The 22,963-nt window shown below is 39.3% G+C and overlaps 1 protein-coding gene across 1 annotated transcript in view; it reads left to right on the top strand.

The window, feature by feature from the left end:
• Nucleotides 1-1,822: 1,822 nt before the first annotated feature.
• The window catches only part of EVPL (envoplakin), a 47,443-nt gene continuing 26,302 nt past the window's right edge, over nucleotides 1,823-22,963 (top strand). Inside the window, exons 1-6 of the mRNA XM_087709906.1 lie at nucleotides 1,823-2,015; nucleotides 13,379-13,481; nucleotides 18,294-18,448; nucleotides 18,601-18,724; nucleotides 19,791-19,916; nucleotides 21,335-21,373. Coding sequence (XP_087566032.1) covers nucleotides 1,942-2,015; nucleotides 13,379-13,481; nucleotides 18,294-18,448; nucleotides 18,601-18,724; nucleotides 19,791-19,916; nucleotides 21,335-21,373 — 621 coding nt within the window. The 5' untranslated portion in view covers nucleotides 1,823-1,941. The remainder of the gene's footprint in view (nucleotides 2,016-13,378; nucleotides 13,482-18,293; nucleotides 18,449-18,600; nucleotides 18,725-19,790; nucleotides 19,917-21,334; nucleotides 21,374-22,963) is intronic.

Genomic DNA, 22,963 nt, shown 5'->3' on the forward strand with positions numbered 1-22,963 from the left:
ACCAAGGGGATAGACTTGATACCATAATAATAAATAATGTAATGTTATAATGCTAATCAATGTGTTTGTTTTATTCTCTATTACTTTCCTTTATCCACACAACATCCCTGCAAGGCAAATTAAGTTGATTCATCAAGTGACTTTTGTGTCTGGGTGAAGGCAGGAATTTGACTGGTGCAGAAAATTTTTGTTTGTTTATAATTGGGCAAGCTCTTTTCTGTTACAGAAGATCAATGAAAAAGGGATAAATAGTGAGAGAAATCAAGGCATCAATGCTTTTTGCCTGCTGCTCCATTAGAAATCTCAGGGCATATTTGGTTGATGATGTAGTAATCTAGGCAATGAATGGTGGAAGTCAACCTCTTTGGCAGACTTGAGTTTGGGAAAGATTAATCAGAGATGTTGTATGGCATGTCAGGAGAATGCAGGCAGAGGACATGCCTAAAGGGTGCAAGTCAGGAATAAATTTTGTTTAGAGACTTCCTAATATTGCAGCTGGGGCCACATTGTCTGTAGACCTCAATTTCCATTTGTTTCCACATTGTTTCCTTGTGCTGAGCTTTTTGTTAGAGTATAATATATGGCGTGTGTGTGTGTGTGTGTGTGTGTGTGTGATATTAGTCTATACAAACTACGTATATACTCTGCCCATTTTAGATTGAAACCAAATAAATGCTGTTCATAACACACGGAATTCAATTGGTTTAGTGAGGAATTTCATTTCTGAAATTCTTGTCACATTTGTAAGCACCATATGCATGTTGCAATACCTTAGGACTTGCCAGGAGCTGTGTCTCACCTGGCTTTTCAAATATTTTGTATGTTTAAAGGTCATTAATGGGAAGTTGGAATGCTGCAAAACTGAAATCCAAACTCAACATTGTCATTTCCAAAAATGCTTCTGGGTTCTTTAGGGGCACCATAATATTTTTTTTTAGTGTATAAAAATGTGGTTGGTTACATAAAATACTTGAGGGATGACAAGGAAGCCAGAGCCAATGGGAAGCCTCTTTTGCTAATTTATCATGACTTGTGATTGGTAATGCCTAGAACTACCAACTCAAAGCTGCAGAAATATGAATGACCATCAATAGATAGCAAAGAGATACACACAAACACACACACACATATGCATATGCATATGCAAATGCATACGCATATGCGCACACAAACACATACACACACACACAACATGGCAGTCACTTTAAGATGGTCTAACAAAATGTCAAAGAAGTATTCCTATTGGGTATAACTAAAATATAATTTTTCACTACCACCCTAGGCTTCCAATGTGGCAGATATTGAAGCAAACAGATTTATTTTAAGTCATTTCCAAGGCATGGGTTCTTGATACTTTTCTTAATTAAGCCTGCTTTATGGAATACTTAGATAGGCAAGTATATAATAATGTAGAATCTCTCTCTCAACATGAATATATAGCTTGGACAACACATTTTGTAAACAAGTTATCTATTCTGTGTTTTAGCTATGAATAGAGTTGCACTTCATTCTTTACTATAGACAAACATGATTTAGAACCAGATTAGCCTTTGCAGGCAAAGAAAGGTATTGCATGAAATGGCTGTTGATAACTGTGTGAACATAGCTGGGAAAGTTTTGGCTTGTACAGAGGTGCATTCTTCTGAGTACCAGGGTGGAGACTCCCACTCTCCCTCTGGCTTTTACTCATTCAGTCCTAAACTGGTTTTTCTAGTCCCTCTTTTTTTTAAAAAAAGCAAGTTTTCACCACTGCTGTTGATCACCTGCACTTTGGGGAGGAGCTTTCCAAATTCCGCTTTTAACAATGTGCACACCTTCTGAACCTTTCCTGTCAGATCATCGCAAAAGGAGCAGAGGTAGAAGCAGCTACAGCACCCTCACACCTCCCATCAAGACCCTTCCTGATATCAGCAACAGGGAGTTTCCCAGGATAACACCGAGATGTTCAAAGGGGTGGCCAAAGGCTCTCCAAGCGGGAGCACCCCGACCAAAGGGTCCCCAACCAAGCAGTTCAAGTAAGTTGCTGATTCTGCCAACTTTCTTTTCGCAGAATTGAATAAGAGCTGGTGTTAATAAAGTAAATCTAAAGGGAGAACAATTTCCTACATATATCCTTTTAAAAAACTTAAATAATGTAAAGGCTAAAAATCCAGTCTTCTGTCTACTTGTGGGGCATAACTCCACTGAATACAGTGGGATTTATTTACAAAGAGTAAGGTAAGGTATTCAGCAAGATGCTAAGGAAAATCATTTTTCCTGTTTAATAAAAGCAGTCTTTTATTAAATTAAGAAGCAACTTCTTAGTTGCTTAAATAAATTGCAAGGAACAAGTGAAAGTATTATTTGCCTAACAAGATACCTGAAAACTAAAATCTGTTTTTGTCCCTTGCGCAAATATGCCAAAGTTGAACGCAAATTCTCTTTCTCTCATATTATCCCGCATCAGCTTTTCCCAACCCAGTATCCATGCTGGATGGGAATTTTAGGACTTTAGTTTACAACCTGAGAGGCTGTAAGACTGGAAAAAACTTATAGCTTTTTTTCTTTTTCCCATAGAAAAACTTGTCAAGATCTCTAAAGCAAGGAAATCTTAAAAGAGACATTATGCAACAATGATTATCCCATGTAGTGGAAGAAAATACGTACAATGGACATAACACTAGTTCTATTTTAAATAGGTTTCCACACTCCTTGCTGTTTGAAATTATATTGATTATATTTGTTTAATAATCAGATTTTTTTTAAAGGATTTGTATATAAACAGCATGGATTTGGCATTTCAAACACATGCACCCTCTTTACTGTTTTGCATTCGTTTAATTCCTATCAATATTTTCTAGTAGACATGCACTTTGGAAATATAATCCATCTGTCAGGTACTCTCTTTTGATCATCAGCTAGATTTGGCTACCTTTTTTTGTACACTGTAAAGACTAAGAATCTCATATTCCAAAAATCATATTGGGAGTTATCCATGGAATGTGGTATTGTGTTTTTGCTGGTATCGAAGCATGTAATTCTTTTTTGCATGATACTAACAGAATAAGTAGCTGAAAAAGTAGGGGAAATATATTATCAGAGGGGTATTAATTTGTTAATTTCTCACTTTTCTTTGAGGACTCAACTCTTCTAATTTCTTCCACCCCCAACAACCCCCTTGTGATGTTGGCTGGTCCAAGAGAGAATGAATGAGTCAAAGTCACTCAAGATAGTCAATAGTTGGAGGTTGATTAATTATTTTGTTCTCTATCCAATTGTTCTCTCCATTTTGTCCCTGGTCTGGTGAAAGGCAGCAACTTTATCAGAAACTTAATTAGTCTCCAGAAGAAAATTTCATAATGTTTCAAGTCTAATAAAAAGTAAAATCTGACAAATTTAATAACCTTTGATCTTAGATAAATGCATAAGTAACATTGCACTTTGTGCCTACTGCTACTATATTTAGATAGATGGTGTATTTGAGGCTGTGCAATATCCAGCCTGCCATTTTATATATGCTACACACAGTTGATAAAGTATATTATAATTACCATTAGAATGATTAATTCTCATATTTTGAAAGCAAAAGAAAATATGGGAATTGCAAAGGAAACAGCCAACAGCCAGGAAGTGATTCAGCAATAGGTTAAATCCTGTAACAGGTGAAGTTTAATGTAAAAATCTGGTTTTGCTTTATTTTCTGAAATGTTGAGAGGAATGGGTCCAGTCAATTTCCTGAGTTCTGTTTTCTTTTTGAGAAGGAAAAAGTTGTTACTGTTAAAAGGCTTGTCTGCTGAAATCTCAGGTGGAGCTGTACTCATGAAAAGATGTGATGTATGGTGTTGATTACTTATATGGTGGATACAGCTGCAAAATACTGTATCCATCACAGATATCAATTCTCAGATACCAATTATTACAGATATAAATTCTCTGTGCTATGGTAGCTTCAGGTTTTTTTTTTTAGTGGTGGTGCTCTTGTCCATTTTCTTTCTTAACTACTTTACCTTTTTCAAAATGTATTCCCTCCCCTGAATTTTTCGATCCCTCCATCTTGTTGAAAGCTGGAATCATTTTGACACAACATAAGGAGCAGCACTTACAAAAATGATTTCCCTATTATTATGAACATCTTAGACTAGCAACAAAATATTGTGATGATTAGAGTGTTGCTCAGTTCCATCACCCATGCAATCTTCCAGGAGATTCCATTCCTTGGTCCCTCCGCTCCAGTTTTTGATCTCTTCTCCCAACCAACTGAATGTTCAATCCTCAATGCCTATATTAGGAGTTCATTCCTCAGATTTTTGTCCTTTTTAAATTTTCTCATCCATCTGAATTTTACTTGTTTTCTTCTGAAGTTTGGGAGGAGCAAGAGAAAATGGTGGAAATACCTTGGTTAAAAACGAAAATTTTTACTGCAGTCTTTCCATTCATCACCAGCATCTATGTTGCCTTTTTATTATACTGCCTAACCATGGATTTGCGAATATATTTTTGAGCCTAAGAATACTGTGGGCTAGTGAAAAGCCTTCTATTCAAATGACAACTGAAAAGAGATAGAATTCATTAGGTTTTAGCCAAAGGTAGCAGAACTCAAAAACAATCTTGGTTGCAAGTTCTTACTGTACTTCTCAAATTTTACAATTAAATTGCTTGATTTTTTGGTATAGCATCAGCTGCATTTTTTGGTAGTTTATCCAGAGCATTATGAAGATTGTTTGTTTAGGTAACTTTCTTGAAGCTAATCAAGTAGCTTGTCTTGAAGCAAATTGAAGGTGTAATATTGTTTCTTTACTTTTCTAGATTTCACCTCATTTATGCAATAAATAATGCAATATGAAGTATGTAGCTAAAATAGATATACTTCAAAACTAAAAGTCTCTCAGCTATGAGAATTCTTGAGTGTAAATTATGCAGGACTATTTCATTGCATGCTCCTTATGCAGTAGTCTTATATATACTTATCTGAGAATTAGTCCTATAGGGCATTAACATGGTACTATTGACTTCTCAGGAGAAAATATGCAGGGGATAAAAAAATCCATGGTGATGTTATAAAACCCAGATCCATTTGAACTAGAAATGTTTCAAGAATTCCACTGATTTGCAGTATATATGTTTGTAATCAACAATGAAAAGAATTTGGTTTGCAACCCTGGCTGATGCATGCATATGGGCAAGGGTGTGTGCTTCAATGTGCACAATAACTCCGTGGTGAATGCTTTCATTACAAGACAGTTCTACCATATTGCTGGAGGAAGCTGTCTTGTACTTACGGACACTATGGCTGTATTCCCCAATCATGTTAACCATACTTGGTTCTGCTTAGTGCACAATGCGAATGCAACAATTGTGACTTTTAAATCATTATTTATTTTATTGCAAAAGCTGAGTCAATTAAGAAGAAGCTGTCCAGGATTTTAGCCTGCAAGGAATACTTTTACTAATGATGCTAAATAGTCAGATTCCGTTTTTTAAAAACATGTAAAGCCTATTCTATTCTAAACCAAAATACAATGGTCAGTCCTCAAGAACAGCAATAATAAAGTTTATCTAGTTTCCTTTATGGGCTGTCCCTGGGCTGTGGGCTTTCTGATAAAGATCAGCAATGTGGCTTTGTTTTGATAGTTTTCTGTGGTAATTTCAGTAAAGACAACCCGGATTCCAGAAAGGTGTAGAATTGTGAAATGCTACGGTGTAAAGTAACACCTCTGAAAATGCAGAATATCTACCGTATATTAACCTGACAATATATTCTTCCTACTTTACATCTAGAAAGTCTATACCATGTTTTCCCCAAAATAAGACAGGGTCTTATTTTCTTTTGACCCCCCAAAATAAGCACTTGGCCTTATTTTCGGGGAGGTCTTATTATTTTTGAGGTACAGGAGGTGGCAAGTGTGGTCACCTCATGGCGGCTGCTGTGTTGCAATATTTTGAGGGAAGGCTTATTTGGGGGAGGGCTTATTTTTGGGGAGGGCTTATTTTCAGGGAAACAGGGTAGTTAGTTACATATGGCTTTATATTAAGCTGAGTTTGTGTATTCTAAATCTGTTATTTGTTCTTTTGTGTTGTCAATTGGTTTTTCTTCACCAAAACAAAAGGCAAATAACATGGGTGGAGTAGACCCGTGTTTCTCAACCTCAGCAACAATAAGATGTGTGGACTTCAACTCCCAGCATGCTGGCTGGGGAATTCTGGGATTTGACATCCATGCATTTTAAAGTTGCTGAAGTTGAGAAACACCAGTTTAGACTAACTGGGATTGCCTTCCCCAAACTCCCCACAAATGTGAACAAATTCCCAATACATTCAGTGGGCTTTAGCCTTGGGAAAGTCTGGTTTAGATTTTGGATCCAAGATTATGATGTTTCATCTAGTTTTCCAGATTTTGCTTTTGATTCAAATAACTTTTGTAGCTTCCGAATCCATTGTAATTTAATATAAATCTATCCATGTTATTCTTGTTTTGCAGTCTATGTAGCATGGCTGGGCAGTGCTCTGAATGTATCCACTATTTTTATTTATTATGCCTGCCTGCTTGTCATGCAACTCAGGGTGATGAACAAAAGAGCCGAGGCAGCTAATAAGATAAAAAATGAAACTAAAAACATTTCATGCGAGGGCAGTTTAGGCATTCAAACAATTAAACTGGGTTTCTGATTCAGTGCCTGAAGGATGAGCTGGATCTTCAAGGCTTTTTAAAAGGCAGGCAGGGTCAAAGCCATCCGGGGGAAATACTGTTCTGAATAGTGGCAGAGGAGGCACATTGGCTTGCCCAACAAGATAGAACTGTACTTGAATGATGGAACCTGGAGAAGGTCAACTCAATCAGGTCTTTTTGGACAGGCAAGAATAAATAGGAGACCTGAAGAACTTTATAAGTGAGAACCAACACCTTGAATTGGAGGCCCATTGGCAACTAGTGCTGCTTGTATAGTAGTGGTATTCCATGGAGGGGGGATATCCATAACTATCCATGCTGCTGTATTCTAGCTATAGCTTGAGTTGTGTTGAAAGGCAGCCCCAGATAGAGCACATCCCAGTGGTCCAAAGACAAAAAAGGAGCATACAGTGGGCTGCATCTAGCATCTCTTAGCCTCTCCTTAATCTAAAGACATCTTTTCCCAGGATGAAGGTCCTCCATAGGTCAAGGATGAATTTCAGGGGACCCTGCCGCTTTAAGGTTTTGCCCTTTGCATGCTCTGAAATAACATTTTGGCTTTGAATTTACATATAGATACACCATATGTAATAAGCCATGTCAAGCAATTACGTTATATCATGTTTTCTGAGTTCCAGTCTTTATGGTCCTGAGATCAGATTTGTCTTAGGAAACTTATTACGCTCCTCCATATGCAGTCTGATGAATAAAACATCCTCAATATGCTTTATTTCTATAGTGTTTTACACTATTACCACCCTCAAACCACCTCCACCCACCCCCAGCTCAGCTTTCATTCAGTAGTTGAGTGTAGAGAATGGCAGCCCAGCCTGAGATGTCAACTAATCAGCATTCAGTTCCTCTGTTCAAACATGCTGCAGTTTACAGTTTCACTCCCTGGCCCTGTTTCTAGAATTCTGTGAATTCATAAGTAGCACAAAGGAACCTAAGATTTATAAAGAGGCAAAAAAAAAGTTTTGAGCATCTCCTCCATATGCACAGTCCATGAATCTGTCTTCAATGTGTTGCTCTATTGCCTTGCAAAGCCATTCAGTAAGGTAGTCAGTTACGTGGGAGATGGAACAGATAAATTGTTTGGAGGCAGAAGTGGAGAATCTAAACATGGCTTTTTGGTTTGTGGTAATTGAAGTTATTGACAAACTGCATTTTTTTGCTACAAATCTTTCAGGTAAGTGTCTGCACTTGGCAGGAGAAACATGAGCTGGGTGTCAGGGACCACAGTGGATAGTCTGTCCATATATCTAGAATAATATGTGTTCAACCATAGCAGAATCAGAGGTTGAAAAATATTTCATTTTTAGGCTGTTAAAGAAAGCATCATATTTATGATTTTGCAGAATGTACCACAGCTTTGCAATTGGAGATATGTGATTGGCTTGGGGCAGGGTATTTCAAACCACTCATAATAGTTGTCAGCTAGTTGACATCTATGAACAGGACACTTTTCTTCAAGCCTAACATTTAAAGAGAGGACAAAACTTTTTGGGAGAGGACAAAACAATACAAAAAACAATAGTTGGCATGGAAGCCTTTGTATCGTATTGGCTGAAAACAATTATTAATTTGGAAGAAAACAGAAGATTGTAGATAATCTGACATAGGCTGGGACTGATACTGGCTGGCTGCAGTTATTTTACCTGGGTAAGGAAATATAAAACATGGTTGTCCAATCTCTTTGGAAATCTTCAGTGATGGAGCATTCACAATTTCTAAAGGCAGGCCATTCCACTGATAGATTATTTTAACTATCAGGAAATTTCTCCTTATTCTAGGTTACTTCTCTCCTTGATTAGTTTCCATCCATTTGCTTCTTGTCCTGCCTTAAATGCTTTGGAGAATAGGTGGTCTTTGTGGCAAACCCTCAAATATTGGAACACTGCTATCACATTACTCCTAGTCTTTCTTTTCATTAAACCTCATTTTGTAATTTGATTTCCATTTGGGAACTCCCAAAACCAGAAAAATGTATCTCCAGAGAACTTGTGCATGGGTTAAATGGTAGCAAAATCATGGAGTTGAGGAAGCAGCTAGCATATTTTGATAGATTAAAAACATTTGATGTAAATAGACAGGAAGAATTATTTAAATGAGAGGAAGACTTAGCATAAATCATGCAAAAGAGAGACCTGCCTCATCAACTATTTAGAACATTTTGAAATATAAGCCAGCAATAAGAAGGGGATGATCAGTTATCCTTATGAGTAGTTGGGCTTCTAGACAAGTGATAGTTGTTAGATCCTGTACCAAAGACTCATACGTAAGGAGTGTATTCAAGTCATACCGCATCTTTTCTTCAATCAATTCATGAGGACAGATGTAAGTATGAGGCCTCTCCCTCTAGCATTTGAATTTCCCACAGTGTCCTAGAGAATCTGATACGGCATGCAATTTGCTCAGAAACATTGCAGAAACATTTGGATGATGGGTAGCATCCTAGACTCATCAACTATTGCCAGTTAAATCCAGTAACTTGTAAAAACAGGTAGACTAGCCAAAATAAGTGAGTCAGTAATAGCATGTTACTAAATGCTACACACTATCGTTGTCCTGCCTGGCCATCTTAAAAGAAGCACATAGAACTTTTCAATCCTATCAATTTAGAGAGAACTTTTGCTGATGGGGGACAGGCCAAAGTCCAGAGAACAAGAAAGGTTTCATTGTTCTCTCCCCTCTAATTCCTGTATGGGTTTCTTTTATAAAAAAAAAAGGGTCAACATAACACCCTGAGTCACCGTATTATGGTTTCTTACACCCCATGCCATGAACAACAGAATGTGAACAATCATCTTGAAACTGTGACTTTCCCTTGGTTGGTTTCTATAGAAAGGGATTTCATGAAAGTAAATACATTGATAGGTTTGTCTCAACATGCCTGAGAAGCAATGTAGAATAACTCATATTCCTTCTAGTTTGGCAGGAAATAACACTGAGTACTGGGTGGTGCTCAGGTATTTACTACCATGTCTCCTCCTCATTCCTGGGAGGGGAAGGCTATGAGGCTGAGCAGGAGACAAGCAGATTGTGCAATTGACAAAAAAGAATGACAAACTAGTTTCTATTTCCAGGCTGCGGGGGCCAATGACCTCTGAGGAGTGGGGTGGGGGAAAAGAAATCATTCTACAGGTGTATAATTTATTTTCCAGCTACAGTGTTCCTGTTGTTATTTAAGTGCTAACAAGTTGACATTAGATACAAGAAATTGCAGTAATGCAGAAGCAGGGGCAACCTTTATGCTCTGGAACTCCAAAGGGTGGAACTGGAACCAGTTGGCGATAATTATAGGGTGCCAAATTTCAAGTTAAACAGTAGGAGAAAGTTTTGAATGTTAATCCTTTTCCACAGGGGAAAAAAACTGCTTTAGGAGGTGTGTTCTCTTTTGCCTGACACATGTGAACAATGGCTGGGAAATTATTTTTCAGCAATGCTATTGGTGCATTCTGCACCTGAATTTGATATCAAATAGAAGTTGGCCTCTCATACCTCCCCCAAAAAATCTTCCAACATTATAGCTATATTTGTATGATATGCTAAAGCATACCAAGGTTTGGCTTAATATGCTGTCCAAACTTGCAGTCCTGAGTTGGCATAATCACAGTATGGAATCATAGTTTAGAGCAGTGTTTCTCAATCTTGGCAAGTTTAAGGTGGGTGGACTTCAACTACCAGAATTCCTCAACCAGCTTGGGAAAATCCACCCATCTTAAACTTGCCAAGATTGAGAAAACACTGGTTTAGAGTATGTTTATTTTCCTTGACTGCGCTCTCAGAACTGCAATACCAGAAATAATCCCATCATCCTTTCATCCAGTGATGAAATTCATTTTTTTTTACTACTGGTTGGTTCCGTGGGCGTGGCTTGGTTTGCATGGCAAAACCTTCATTCCCACCCCACTCTGGGGCCAGCCAGAGGTGGCATTTGCTGGTTCTCCGAAGTACTCAAAATTTCCGCTACCGGTTGTCCAGAACCTGTCAGAACCTGCTATATTTTACTCCTGCTTTCATCATCTAGAAACAAGGTCAGGTAGCAAGAACTTACCAAATCTGCTCCTATGGTACATGTAGCTCAAATTGTTTGGGGCTTTTTGAGAGTGTTCTGAGAAGAGTAAAAGAAAAAGAAAAGAGAGAGACTACCCGAGAAAGAATGACATTGCTTATTCATGTATGGGCCTGTTTATGAGCCTATGAAAATATGATGTTCCTGAAACATAAAAGCTTCCTTTGAAGAACATCATCTAGATGGAATAAAATTAATTAAACAACATTTTGTTGCAATATCAACCAATTTTTCTGGAAGGGCTGGTTCATTTCCCTACATATTGCCAACCATATTATTTTCACGTAATGATTATGTATCAATATCCCTCCTTTCGTTGGAGGATCAGCACACACTTTTCATTCCACAATATTAATTTATTCTAGGATTTGCTACTGCTCTAGTGATGTATGGTTAACAAATGAGAAGGCTTAAATTGGATTTTAATTTGAAAGACCAGTCAGCACTTTTGTTCTAATGTCATGAAACTCTTTTGTGAATCTCTTAAAGGTTTTGAGTTTTAACGATTTATGACAAAATTTGATTTTGTCTCGTTGAAATGATAGGATGTGTTTTAAGACATACAACCCCGATGTACTGAAAGCTTTTGATTGTTTTCTGGTCTACTTAGAAAGGCTGGTACCTATTGTGAGGAGAGGGTGCTTCCAGATGACGTCAAGTCTCCGTTGACTTAAAGGCCAATCTGGATGTTGCACAGCAAATTAAAGAAAAATGCTCCAGTGTAGGAAGAGTTAAGATTCCTTCTGTAAAGTGTATAATTCTTATTAAGGATTTTCACAGAGTGTGGACAAAAAAAACACCAAGATGGCAGTACGATCAAAGCTCCACCTATTTTTTTATGTGCCTCATAGAGCTTCAGTTGTATTATTGTAACTGTCCAGTTTTGCTTTGCTTCCCATTTTATTATTATGTTCTTTATGTTGCAATTAATGTCTCTGCAACCTAGAGGCTGTTCTTTTCACATGGTTACATGAAGCTTTTGTAGAATGCCTGGTTCCCAAATAGTTTAAACACATCTGGTGTATGATATCTTACAATTGAAGGTGACAATGGGCATCACTAATATTGATATTAACATTTATTAGTTGATATAAAGTGGCTTTGTTTTATCTTATAGTAGTTGAGAGGTTTTACTATGTGCGTCTGGTATTTGGTAAGTGTTAAAATTTGATGGAAAAATGAAGTAATAATTAAAATATGGGATTTAACTGTCAGTGAGTCCAGAGTTTTTGAGTTTGTTTGTGTATATCAGGGCTGTAAAACTTGCAGATGTGTCATGCACTGGCCACACCCACACCCAGTTTAGCGAAGGGGAAAAAGTCATGATATATCACATGATGACGCTCACGCTCACATTTGTGAACCGGTAGGGAAAGTAAGTTAATACCACCCCTGGATCCAATCTCAGTTTTATCCAATAAAATCTGCTCTTCTATAGCATTTGTTAAATCTGTTTTTATAATATCAGACAATCTTGTGAATAATTTCTGAGTATATTGCTCCCTAAGAATCTTAATTAATGCTCTATTGCATTAATGGGTCTTTTCTCTAATAGGCATCCTTAGTTGCCTCTGATCAACCTTCATGTCTCCCTTTATCATATACAATATAATACAATAGCAGAGTTGGAAGGGACCTTGGAGGTCTTCTAGTCCAACCCCCTGCCTAGGCAGGAAACCCTATACCGTTTCAGACAAATGGCTATCCAGCATCTTCTTAAAGACTTCCAGTGTTGGGGCATTCACAACTTCAGGAGGCAAGCTGTTCCCCTGATGAATTGTTCTAACTGTCAGGAAATTTCTCCTCAGTTCTAAGTTGCTTCTCTCCTTGATTAGTTTCCACCCATTGCTTCTTGTTCTACCCTCAGGTGCCTTGGAGAATAGTTTGACTCCCTCTTCTTTGTGGCAGCCCCTGAGATATTGGAACACTGCTATCATGTCACCCCTAGTCCTTCTTTTCATTAGATTAGACATACCCAGTTCCTGCAACCATTCTTCATATGTTTTAGGGTTAGGGTTAGAATGTAATAAGGCTTAACTGGAGAGGCAGTTTCTGTAAGCAGGGCAATAAAGATTAGGCTAGATACAACACCAGAATGTTTCCTTCCTGCCTTCCTTACAGGATTAGCATTGTAAAGTGGAAAAAAACAAAATGAGATTTCTTCCAATAACCAGTTCTCCCAAATGCTTAGAAAGTTAACAACCAGTTCTCCAGAATAAGTGCGAACTGGCTGAATCCCACCACTCCATGGCTCTGAGACACTGCAACTGTCATAAATATGAGCCAGTTGCCAAGTACACAAATTTTGATCAATGAGCATGGGGATGCTGCAATGGTTATAAGTATGAAAAATGGTCATAAGTCACTTTTCTCAGTTGCAACTTTGAATGGTTACCAAACAAATTGTTGTAAGTCAAGGATTATCTGTATTATCAAGTAGGTCAGAGTGAATATATATATACTTCACTGCTATGTAATTATTGATTCTGGAGATTTTTAAAGGAATTTATTATTGAGGCTAATGTTCCAGTTTGAGTTCTAATTCTATCATATACTGAGCAAAATAATTATCCAAAAGAATGTGGCTTCAGTATGAAATTCTGAGCAAAAAAACCCTGAATCTTTAAGCTACCTGATTTCTATATCCTTATTTGCAGATCATCAAGCAACAATGATCTAGCGGTGCTCATCTCTCGCATGCAAAAAAATGCTGACCAGGTGGAAAAGGACATCCTTGAAACACAGTCCAAACTTAAGAAGGTAAAATTGGAACTTGAATACAAAAATCATGCTATATGTTTGACTCTAAAGTTTATTGGAGAAAGCTCCAAATAGAATAGTAAAATCTCATTTGCTGGTTGGGCAAATCTATCTTTCTTTCTTTCTTTCTTTCTTTCTTTCTTTCTTTCTTTCTTTCTTTCTTTCTTTCTTTCTTTCTTTCTTTCTTTCTAAATGGCTTTCTGTGTGTATGTTCCAGAATAACTGTGGAACGCCTTGAGCAATTTGAACCAAACTTGGTACACATATGACTTACTCTCAGGAAACAAATACTGTGGGGGTAAGCCACCCCTAATACACATCAGGGTGTGTGTTCTGTTAAGATACAGCTTGTTGTGCCTTACAATGGCTTCTACTGTACAGCGCAGTGGAGTTTCTATGGTAACAGTTTCACAGTACTCCATAAGTGGGCTCCATCTAGTAAGGGAGACAATCCAACATTAGAAATTACATTTGGTCCAGACATTTCTCCCCTATAAATAAATACCTGGGTAACGCCAGGTTATCAACTAGTACATAAAATAAATCTATGTTCTTTATTTCAACATGGCAAGATTACAGAAAATCAGAGTTGTCTGGATGTACAATTTTTTAAAAAAAAATTTAAAAGTGGATTGAACTCATGAAATAGTTTCTTGCAACAAAATGGCCCTTCAGATATCTCCATTAAAAATTCAAGAGGTCTCCTCTTTGAAACTTCTTTAATTCTTTTTAAATATTAGATAAAGCACAAATGTTATTTCATTTTTATTTATTTGAATTAATTAGCTGCCTCTCTTCAGTGGACTCAATTAATGAGTGATGTTAAAGAAAGAAAAATATATATATTGTGCTTTTTAAAAACTATGTGGAAACCTGCTCCGGAGATTGTCGGGTGTGAGTCTTTGCTGTTAAAGTTGGACCTCAAGGGTCAAGTGGGTTTGCTGCTAACGTACCTGCCTCCCAACAGCGTTGCAGCAGCCCTCCCCTCGCTCCTCGAGTCGGTAGCCGAGCTGGCAGTTGAGTTCCCTAGGTTGATGGTCCTGGGGGACTTTAATTTGCCGTCGCTCGGTGAAAACTCTGATGGGGCGCAGGAGTTCATGGCCTCCATGACAGCCATGGGCTTGACCCAAGTAATTCGAGGCCCAACCCACTCAGCGGGACACATGCTTGACCTTGTATTTCTCTCGGAGCAGTGGATTTGTGATCTTGGTCTGAGGGGGAGCGACATCATACCCCTGTCGTGGTCAGACCATTGCCTACTGAGGCTCGACTTCCGGAGGCCAAACCCCCACTGTAGGGAGGAGGAACCGACCAGGTGGTTCCGCCCCAGGCGTCTTATGGAGCCGTCAAGGTTCCAGACAGAGCTTGGGGTTATTCCTGACACTTTCGCCCACAGTCCGGTAGAGACTCTGGCTGCTGTGTGGCACTCGGCAGCGTCGGAGGCCCTCGACCGGATTGCGCCACTGCGGCTCCTCCGAGGCGGCGGATCCCGGAGACCCCCTTGGTTCACCGAGGAGCTCCGGGAGATGAAGCGCCGGAGGAGATGCCTAGAGCACCGTTGGAGGTCCGATAAGTCCGAAACGAACCGAGCAATGGTAACCACCTGCACCAGGGAATACACCAGAGCACTTAGGGCAGCAAAAAGATCGCACATAGCCACCCTGGTTGCATCCGCTGAGTCCCGTCCAGCCGCCCTGTTTAGGATAACCCGCTCCCTATTGAACAAAAGGGAGGCGGGGGAACCCTTGCAGGGCAGAGCTGAAGAATATGCCCAATTCTTAGCGGACAAAATTGCTCGGTTTCGGTTGGACTTGGACTCCACACCTGCAGTTCCAGCCGAGGCACAGGGGAACCAAGTAGAACAGCTCTGGGTTGAGTTTCAGGACGTTACCCCCGGGGATGTGGACAAGGCCATGAGAGCTGTAAGTTCCTCCACCTGTGTTCTGGATCCGTGTCCCTCATGGCTGGTTACTAACTGCAGTGAGGTGACACGAGGCTGGATCCAGGCGGTTGTAACCGCCTCCCTTCGGGAGGGGAACTTCCCCGCCACACTGAAAGTGGCGGTGGTGAGACCCCTCCTGAAGAAACCATCCTTGGATCCAGCTGTTCTTAATAACTATCGCCCGGTCTCCAACCTTCCCTTCTTGGGGAAGGTTGTTGAGAAGGTGGTGGCCTTCCAGCTCCAACGGTCCTTGGAGGAAGCAAACTATCTAGACCCCTTCCAGTCAGGCTTCAGACCCGGTTACAGCACAGAAACCGCTTTGGTCGCATTGATCGATGATCTTTGGAGAGCCAGAGATGAAGGACATTCCTCCATCCTGGTCCTCCTTGACCTCTCAGCGGCTTTCGATACCATCGACCATGGTATCCTTCTGCGACGACTGTGGGAGGTGGGAGTGGGAGGCACCGTGCTACGGTGGTTCTCCTCCTACCTCTCGGACAGGTCGCAGTCGGTGTTAGTGGGGGGGCAGAGATCGTCCCCTAGGCCCCTAAATTATGGGGTGCCGCAGGGCTCGGTCTTATCCCCCCTACTATTCAACATCTACATGAAACCGCTGGGAGAGATCATCCGCAGGCACGGGATTAGATACCATCAATATGCGGACGATACTCAATTGTATCTGTCCGCCCCGTGCCAAATCAATGAAGCGGTAGACGTGATGAGCCGGGGCCTTGAGGCAGTCATGGACTGGATGAGGGTTAACAAGCTTGTGCTCAACCCAGAAAAGACCGAGTGGCTGTTGTGTTTTCCTCCCAAAGATTTGGCTAATATTCCAACACTCAGGCTGGGGGGTCAAATTTTATACCCCTCAGAGAGGGTTCGCAACTTGGGAGTCCTCCTGGATCCACAGCTGTCATTCGACCACCACTTAACGGCTGTGACCAGGGGGGCATTCGCCCAGGTTCGCCTGGTGCGCCAGTTGCGACCCTACCTGAATCGGGAGGCTCTCACAACAGTCACTCGGGCCCTTGTGACCTCTAGGCTGGAATACTGCAATGTGCTCTACATGGGGCTGCCCTTGAGGAGCATTCGGCGACTTCAGCTAGTGCAGAACGCGGCCGCGCGAGTGATTGCGGGTGCACCTCGATTCACCCGCATAACACCTATCCTCCGCGAGCTGCGCTGGCTACCTGTCGATCTCCGGATGCGCTTCAAGGTGTTATTAATCACCCATAAAGCCCTACATGGCAGTGGATCTGGATACTTGAGAGACCGCCTTCTGCCAATTACTTCCCTGCGACCTATAAGATCCCATAGACTAGGCCTCCTCCGCATTCCATCGGCCAGCCAGTGTCGGCTGGCAACTACAAGGAGGAGGGCCTTCTCAGCAGTAGCCCCGACCCTTTGGAACGAGCTCCCCGTGGAGATTCGTACCCTCTCCACCGTCCAAGCCTTCCGCATAGCCTTGAAGAACTGGCTCGCCCGTCAGGCCTGGGGATAGGATAGTTACCCCGCCCGAATGATGAATGTATGTTGGTTATTATTTTACTATATGTTGTTATCTTAATGTTTGTATTCCCCCCCTTCCCGGTTTTGTGTGAGCCGCCCTGAGTCCCCTCAGGGAAAAGGGCGGCCTACAAATGCTAATAAACCACTAAACCACTAAACCACTTTAACAGATCTGAATGGAGGTGGTCTAATCTTGTGGAGAAGAATTGGTGAATACATGTATGAAAGTGAAGGTTGAAGTTAATTGTGAATGAAATATATGTCAGAAAGAATGAATCAGAGATCTTCTAAATCAGGGAAAACCAGGGTTTTTCAGAATATGTTCTTCAGAATCCTACTGACCAATCACATACTATTCATATATGGAATGCTACTACATGAGAACTTGATGTGGTTCCATGAGAGACCAAGATCCTCCCCCCAAAAATCACTTGAACACAGCTTTGCTTCTTGATGAAGGATTCTGGGAATGGACTAAAGAGCTAGAGTTTCCTATAGTGTACAGATAATGGGAGAGTGTCTTCTATAACAAATGTGTCAATGGATCTCAAATTACAAATTATGCAACAAAAATAATATTTTGAATATTTTGGATTCCATTACATTTGTATAGAAAAGAACTGTCAAAAACAGCACTTTATTGGAGATATAACAAGTATAATGCTTCTTTAAAACATATGTTTTAACTGTGTCTGATATTTTAAACCATGGGGCCTGGTTTTTGATATACTGGGGTGAGGGAAGTGGGGCTAGGTGCCTATTTGTGTATGCATACAGAGCAAAAGAGAGGGAACCTTTACCTTTACCTATGTTTGATTATATGATAACTCTGAGCTTGGAACCAAGAAGACTATGACTGACTCATGAAAATTATTTTTATTTTTTTATCTTAGAGTGAGGGGACAGTAATTATGTTTCTTGACGACAATTTACTTGGTGTAGTGTACCTCAGTTGCTAATCTAGTTTTATCTGAGCCTCTCCTTCCATGTTTGATAGAGGATAACCATTCATAAGAAGTTCTAGGTACTCTCCTGTCTACTATCAGGGAACTCAGAATATATGAAACATGGCTTGCCAAATTAAAACAACAAATATCTAATTCAGTGTTCAGCCAAAGTTCTTTTTCTTTTAATCTAAGATGTTTATTCAATGTGATAAATTCTATAAACGAATTGTATACTATATGATCAAAGCTGACACGATAAACTATAAGATAAAACTTGCATTTGTGGAATTGATATCAGGATCAATAATTACATACTTACAGCCTAAAACATTGCCTTCTAGATTTACAAATGCAACTTCCTCTCTGTCCTCTCTGCTGGGAATGAGGCATATGTATTTTATGCTTTTCTTGTAGGATGCTATTAATCGTCACCAGAACAAGCCTTTGGAATTCCAGCAGATAAATGGTAAAAACTTGAAAGACGCGGAGACACTTTTAAAAGACCTTTTTATAGACGTAGACAAAGTCAAGCATCTGAAACATCCTCAAGCCTTTGAAATTGAAAAAGAGTAAGTAATGATTTATATTCCAGCCCTCTTGAGAAACAGTAAGTGAATGGAGACACACGTACATGACAAACTTCAGATCAACTTTGGGCAATTCTTCCTTGAAGAAACCCATTTTCTAATGAAGAAATTCCCTTTCTTCTCCCCTCCAAAAGTATCAAGCAGCTCCATATCCGAATGACACATCAATGTGCAGAGTATCGAGAGCTCTATGAAAAATTTACACTTTCTGAAGTTGGTTCCAAAGTGGACTGGGCAAAAATTCTAGAACAAAAACAGGTAAGAGTTGCTGCTTGGGTATGTGGCATTTCATTTGATTCTTGATCAATAAAATTAATAAGGTTGAACATGAATTCCAGCTTTACTTGGAGATCACAGCAGAAGAACAAATGTTTTTTTTTTTATCCTTGCAAGGCAAAGATGATACTGGCATAATAAAAATTACCTCAACCAATGCTTATCAGGGCATGCATGGCTTTGACAATGGCACCAATTTGCCCTAGAAATACAGTAACCTTTTATCCAAATTCATGATGAAACCAGGGACTTTGCTTTGTCAGATAAATCTTTAAGGTGGACCAAGTCATACTGTCCAGGTTTACATATTATTGTGGTTAGTTCCATCTTAACTTACTACGTTATATAAACACAGCCAACTGTAGCTTATGAATGAACCACAGTTATGCAAACCGGTTTAGCTCAATGGGTAAAACAAGTTGTTCTTGTACTGAAAAACTACTACTAAGCAAAATAAAAATAACCCTGGTTTAATAATCCGTGCCAGACTAGGTGATCAGGAAATATTATCAAGAACATGCAGCTTGACTGGTAATGCAACCTAGCAACTACCGGTATATTTCAACCCATTTGTCTTACTATCACTGAATTAACTACAGAAATAGGGACTGTGTAATGTTGTTAAATGCAATTTCTCAACAAGCAAAGTTTTTTTTTAAAGTACAGTAAGAATATGCTTGTTTTTAATTGCTTTCCTATAGTGAAACCTCCGTATAATAAAATCTAGTAATCATTGAGCAGTAATGCCTGAAACCCAAAGATGTTCTGCAAGGTACGGGTTTATCAATAAGAGAAGCTTTTTGGTGAGACAACTTCAAAACCTTTCAAAATGATCTCATCAGTCTTTGCCTGTGTCACTTCTTCCCATAACCACTTTTCCTGCACCTTTTTCTGGTTTTGAGTTCCACTTGCTAATGTTTCAGGATCATTTGGTTTAAGTGCTAGCAGCAGTCACAAGTATTAGGAACAGCATGAAATAGTTTTTTTCTTGCAGTTGAATAATTCTAAATATATACAGTATGATGACTTACTGGTGGGTTTGTTTCAGAAACAAATCAGTGGAGGGCAATATGGACCTACAATGCCTGAGCTGGAAAAACAAATTGCAGAACACAACATTCTTCAGAAGGAGATAGAAGCATATGGCCTGCAGATCAAAAATCTTCAGAGTCTGGTAAGGCATATGGTCAGTCTCTTCACTGTAGAGATGAATTATAGTAGATGTCTTCCCAATGCTGTGTGGTTGGAGAGTGAAGAATAATCTGATCATTTTAAATAATATCTAACTTGGAAATCACACACCTTGAAAAATGAACCATTACACATTCACAAGACCTGTTCTTAACTCCCAGTGAATTTTAGTATTCCAGTGGAGGCTTCTAGAATTAATAGTTTGTATGAAATTCCTATTTTTGTGAAATTCACAAGTCTTCATTTGCTATCCTTTAAGGGTAAGTACAGGTACAGTATTTCTCTTGAAAAGTAAACCAGACCACGAATATTATAATATTATATTATTGTACTCTAGGAGGCAGAACTACACTTGAGAAGAAAAATATATGAAAATATCAGAAGTCTAAGACAACAGACTTGGAACTTTATTCTGCATGTAGAGATATGATTATTGTATCCCAGTAATATGATGGGAAAACTGACAGTATTTATTATAAGCATTTTTGTGTTACGTGATTGTGGTTGTATTAACAGTGATGGTGAAGAAGAAAAACACAAAACCAAGTTCTAATGGACCACAAGTCCCATCACCGCTAGCTAACCCAGTAATTGTCCATTTTGAACTATAATCCAACACATATGAGAGCACTGAATTTGTGAAGAGAAAAGAGGCAGACAATCTGATGCCCTTCAGATGTTGTAGCCTACAGCTTTAAAAGTCTTCACCTTTGCCCATGCTCTTTGAAATTCAATTCAAACTCAAACCATCAGCGTTTGAATGGGAATGACTACTTTTTCTTCTTATCTAGCAATTCATTTTGAAGCTGCAAGATAAGAAAAATAGGGAAATTTCAAATGATTAATGTTTTAATGTTGTAAGCTGCTGGGAGTCACTTGTGTGCAAGCTGGACAGCCATATAAATTTGTTTAACAAAATAAATAAATAAAATTTGCAGAACATGGTTGAAAAGGTTTGTATAATGTCAGCATACTGGAAGTCCAGTACTAAAATTTTCCATTATAATTGTTGTAATTAAAGGTTCTTCAACAATACCTATACTTCTGCTGTCAGTGAGTTATCAGACAATAACAGTTTACAGACTGAGCCATAATTACCTGTAAAAAATGAAATATCTATTCATAGTACTGGCAAGCAAATCCAAATTTGTTTTTTTTTACTTAACAATTCAATTCCTTCAATATTTAAATAGTAAATATTGATTAAAATATTGACTACATTGTGAAGGGGACAGTTTGTTCATGGGAAAAAATTTAAAGCAAAAGATCATATTAAATCCAAATATTATAGTATAAAATTGTAATTTTACATGCAATATGACATATCTTTTTAACATATTATGATAAACCATTAGTATTGTCCCTTTTAAAAATAAAATTGTTCTCATTTGCTCCAAACAGGAAGCTGGAGATTTAAAGATTCAATACAAGGATTTGTTGGTAAGAATTTTATTCATTATTGTAGGCTATAACTTTTTAAAAAATATTATTAAAATGCTAAATCAGATTCATGTAAACTGTGATCAGAAAATCTGGCTATTAAAGATAGGAGTCATTTGGTTTTGAGAGAATGTGACGATGACACCTTCCCAAACTAAGTGCCATGATAGACATACCTATATACAAAATGGCTGCCATAGTGGCTATGACCCTTTACAATACCTAAGGTGACCAGATTTTCAGATTGGTAAAGAGGGACACCTTTGACCGGGGGGGGGGGGTTGTGATTAAAAAAATTTTTTTTTCACTTAACAAATGTGGCAAGAAAAATGGTAAAATGGGGCAAAACTTAATAAATTTCTCACTTAACAACATAAATTTTGGGCTCAATTGTGGTCATGCATTGAGAACTACCTGCACTTATCTTCAGTGTTACTTCATTCTGCTGTAGCATTAAATTTCATATAGAACAAGCTTGTTCTTTCAGAATTGTGGAATTGTTATATAACTGTCTACCTTTAGAAAAGTTTCTCTTGAGTTAAACTCAGCTCCTATAATTTTATTGATGTGTCGTAATTTTCTTAGCAGTAGTATGGAAATTGTCATTGTTGCTTTTGGACAATTTTTAATATTTTCCTATTAAATATACAGTGCTGAGATTCCCAGGTGGGTTCCCCTCCAATTATTAGCCAGGTTCAACCCTGCTCATCTTTTTGAGAGCAGGCAAAAACAGCCAGGTTACATCCCTACAAATTGAAAGCTCTCTCCCTCCCTCTCTCTCTATCTCTCTCCCCTCCCTTCCTCTCTCTCTGGCACTCTGTGTGTATGTGTGTGTGTGTCTGTCTGTCTCTCATTCACTCACTCAATCACTCACCCTGTGTGTCTCTCTCTGTCTTTCTCCCTCTCTCTCTCTCTATCTCTCTCCCCTCCCTTCCTCTCTCTCTCTGTCACTCTGTGTGTATATATGTATGTGTGTGTCTGTCTGTCTCTCACTCACTCACTTAATCACTCTATGTGTGTCTCTGTCTCCCTCCCTCCCTCTCTCTCTCTATCTCTCTCCCCTCCGTTCCTCTCTTTCTGTCACTCTGTGTGTATATGTGTGTGTGTGTGTTTGTGTGTCTGTCTCTCACTAACTCACTTAATCACTCACTCTGTGTGTGTCTCTGTCTCCCTCCCTCCCTCCCTCTCTATCTCTCAATCTCTCAATCTCTCTCCCCTCCCTTCTTCTGTCACTGAGTCACTCACTTAATCACTCACTCTGTGCGTGTGTGTCTCTCTGTGTCTCTGTCTGTCTTTCTGTGTGTCTCTCCCTCCCTCCCTCCCAACATGCAGATGGGCTCCGGACCAGGGGAGCCTCTTCCTTCTTTTTAACCAGGTGATCTCCTAAGACTAAGACATAACGAAGAACCTTAATTACAGGCTGAACAAAAGAGCCCATCCAGGAAGACTAGTAACATGAGGGCGATCCCTCATGTTACTCAAACCAGCTGAGCCTCCCTGGACGTCGCAGCAGCAGCAGCCCCAATGCAAAAAATACCGAGATCGGCGTTTTTCGCATCGGGGCGTGCTGCAAAAAGAGTGAGTGAGTGA

This window comes from Thamnophis sirtalis, unplaced genomic scaffold (genome assembly GCF_051295495.1).
Source record: "Thamnophis sirtalis isolate CommonGarterSnake01/CBP01778 unplaced genomic scaffold, rThaSir2_p1.2 scaffold_3, whole genome shotgun sequence".
Taxonomy (NCBI): domain Eukaryota; kingdom Metazoa; phylum Chordata; class Lepidosauria; order Squamata; family Natricidae; genus Thamnophis; species Thamnophis sirtalis.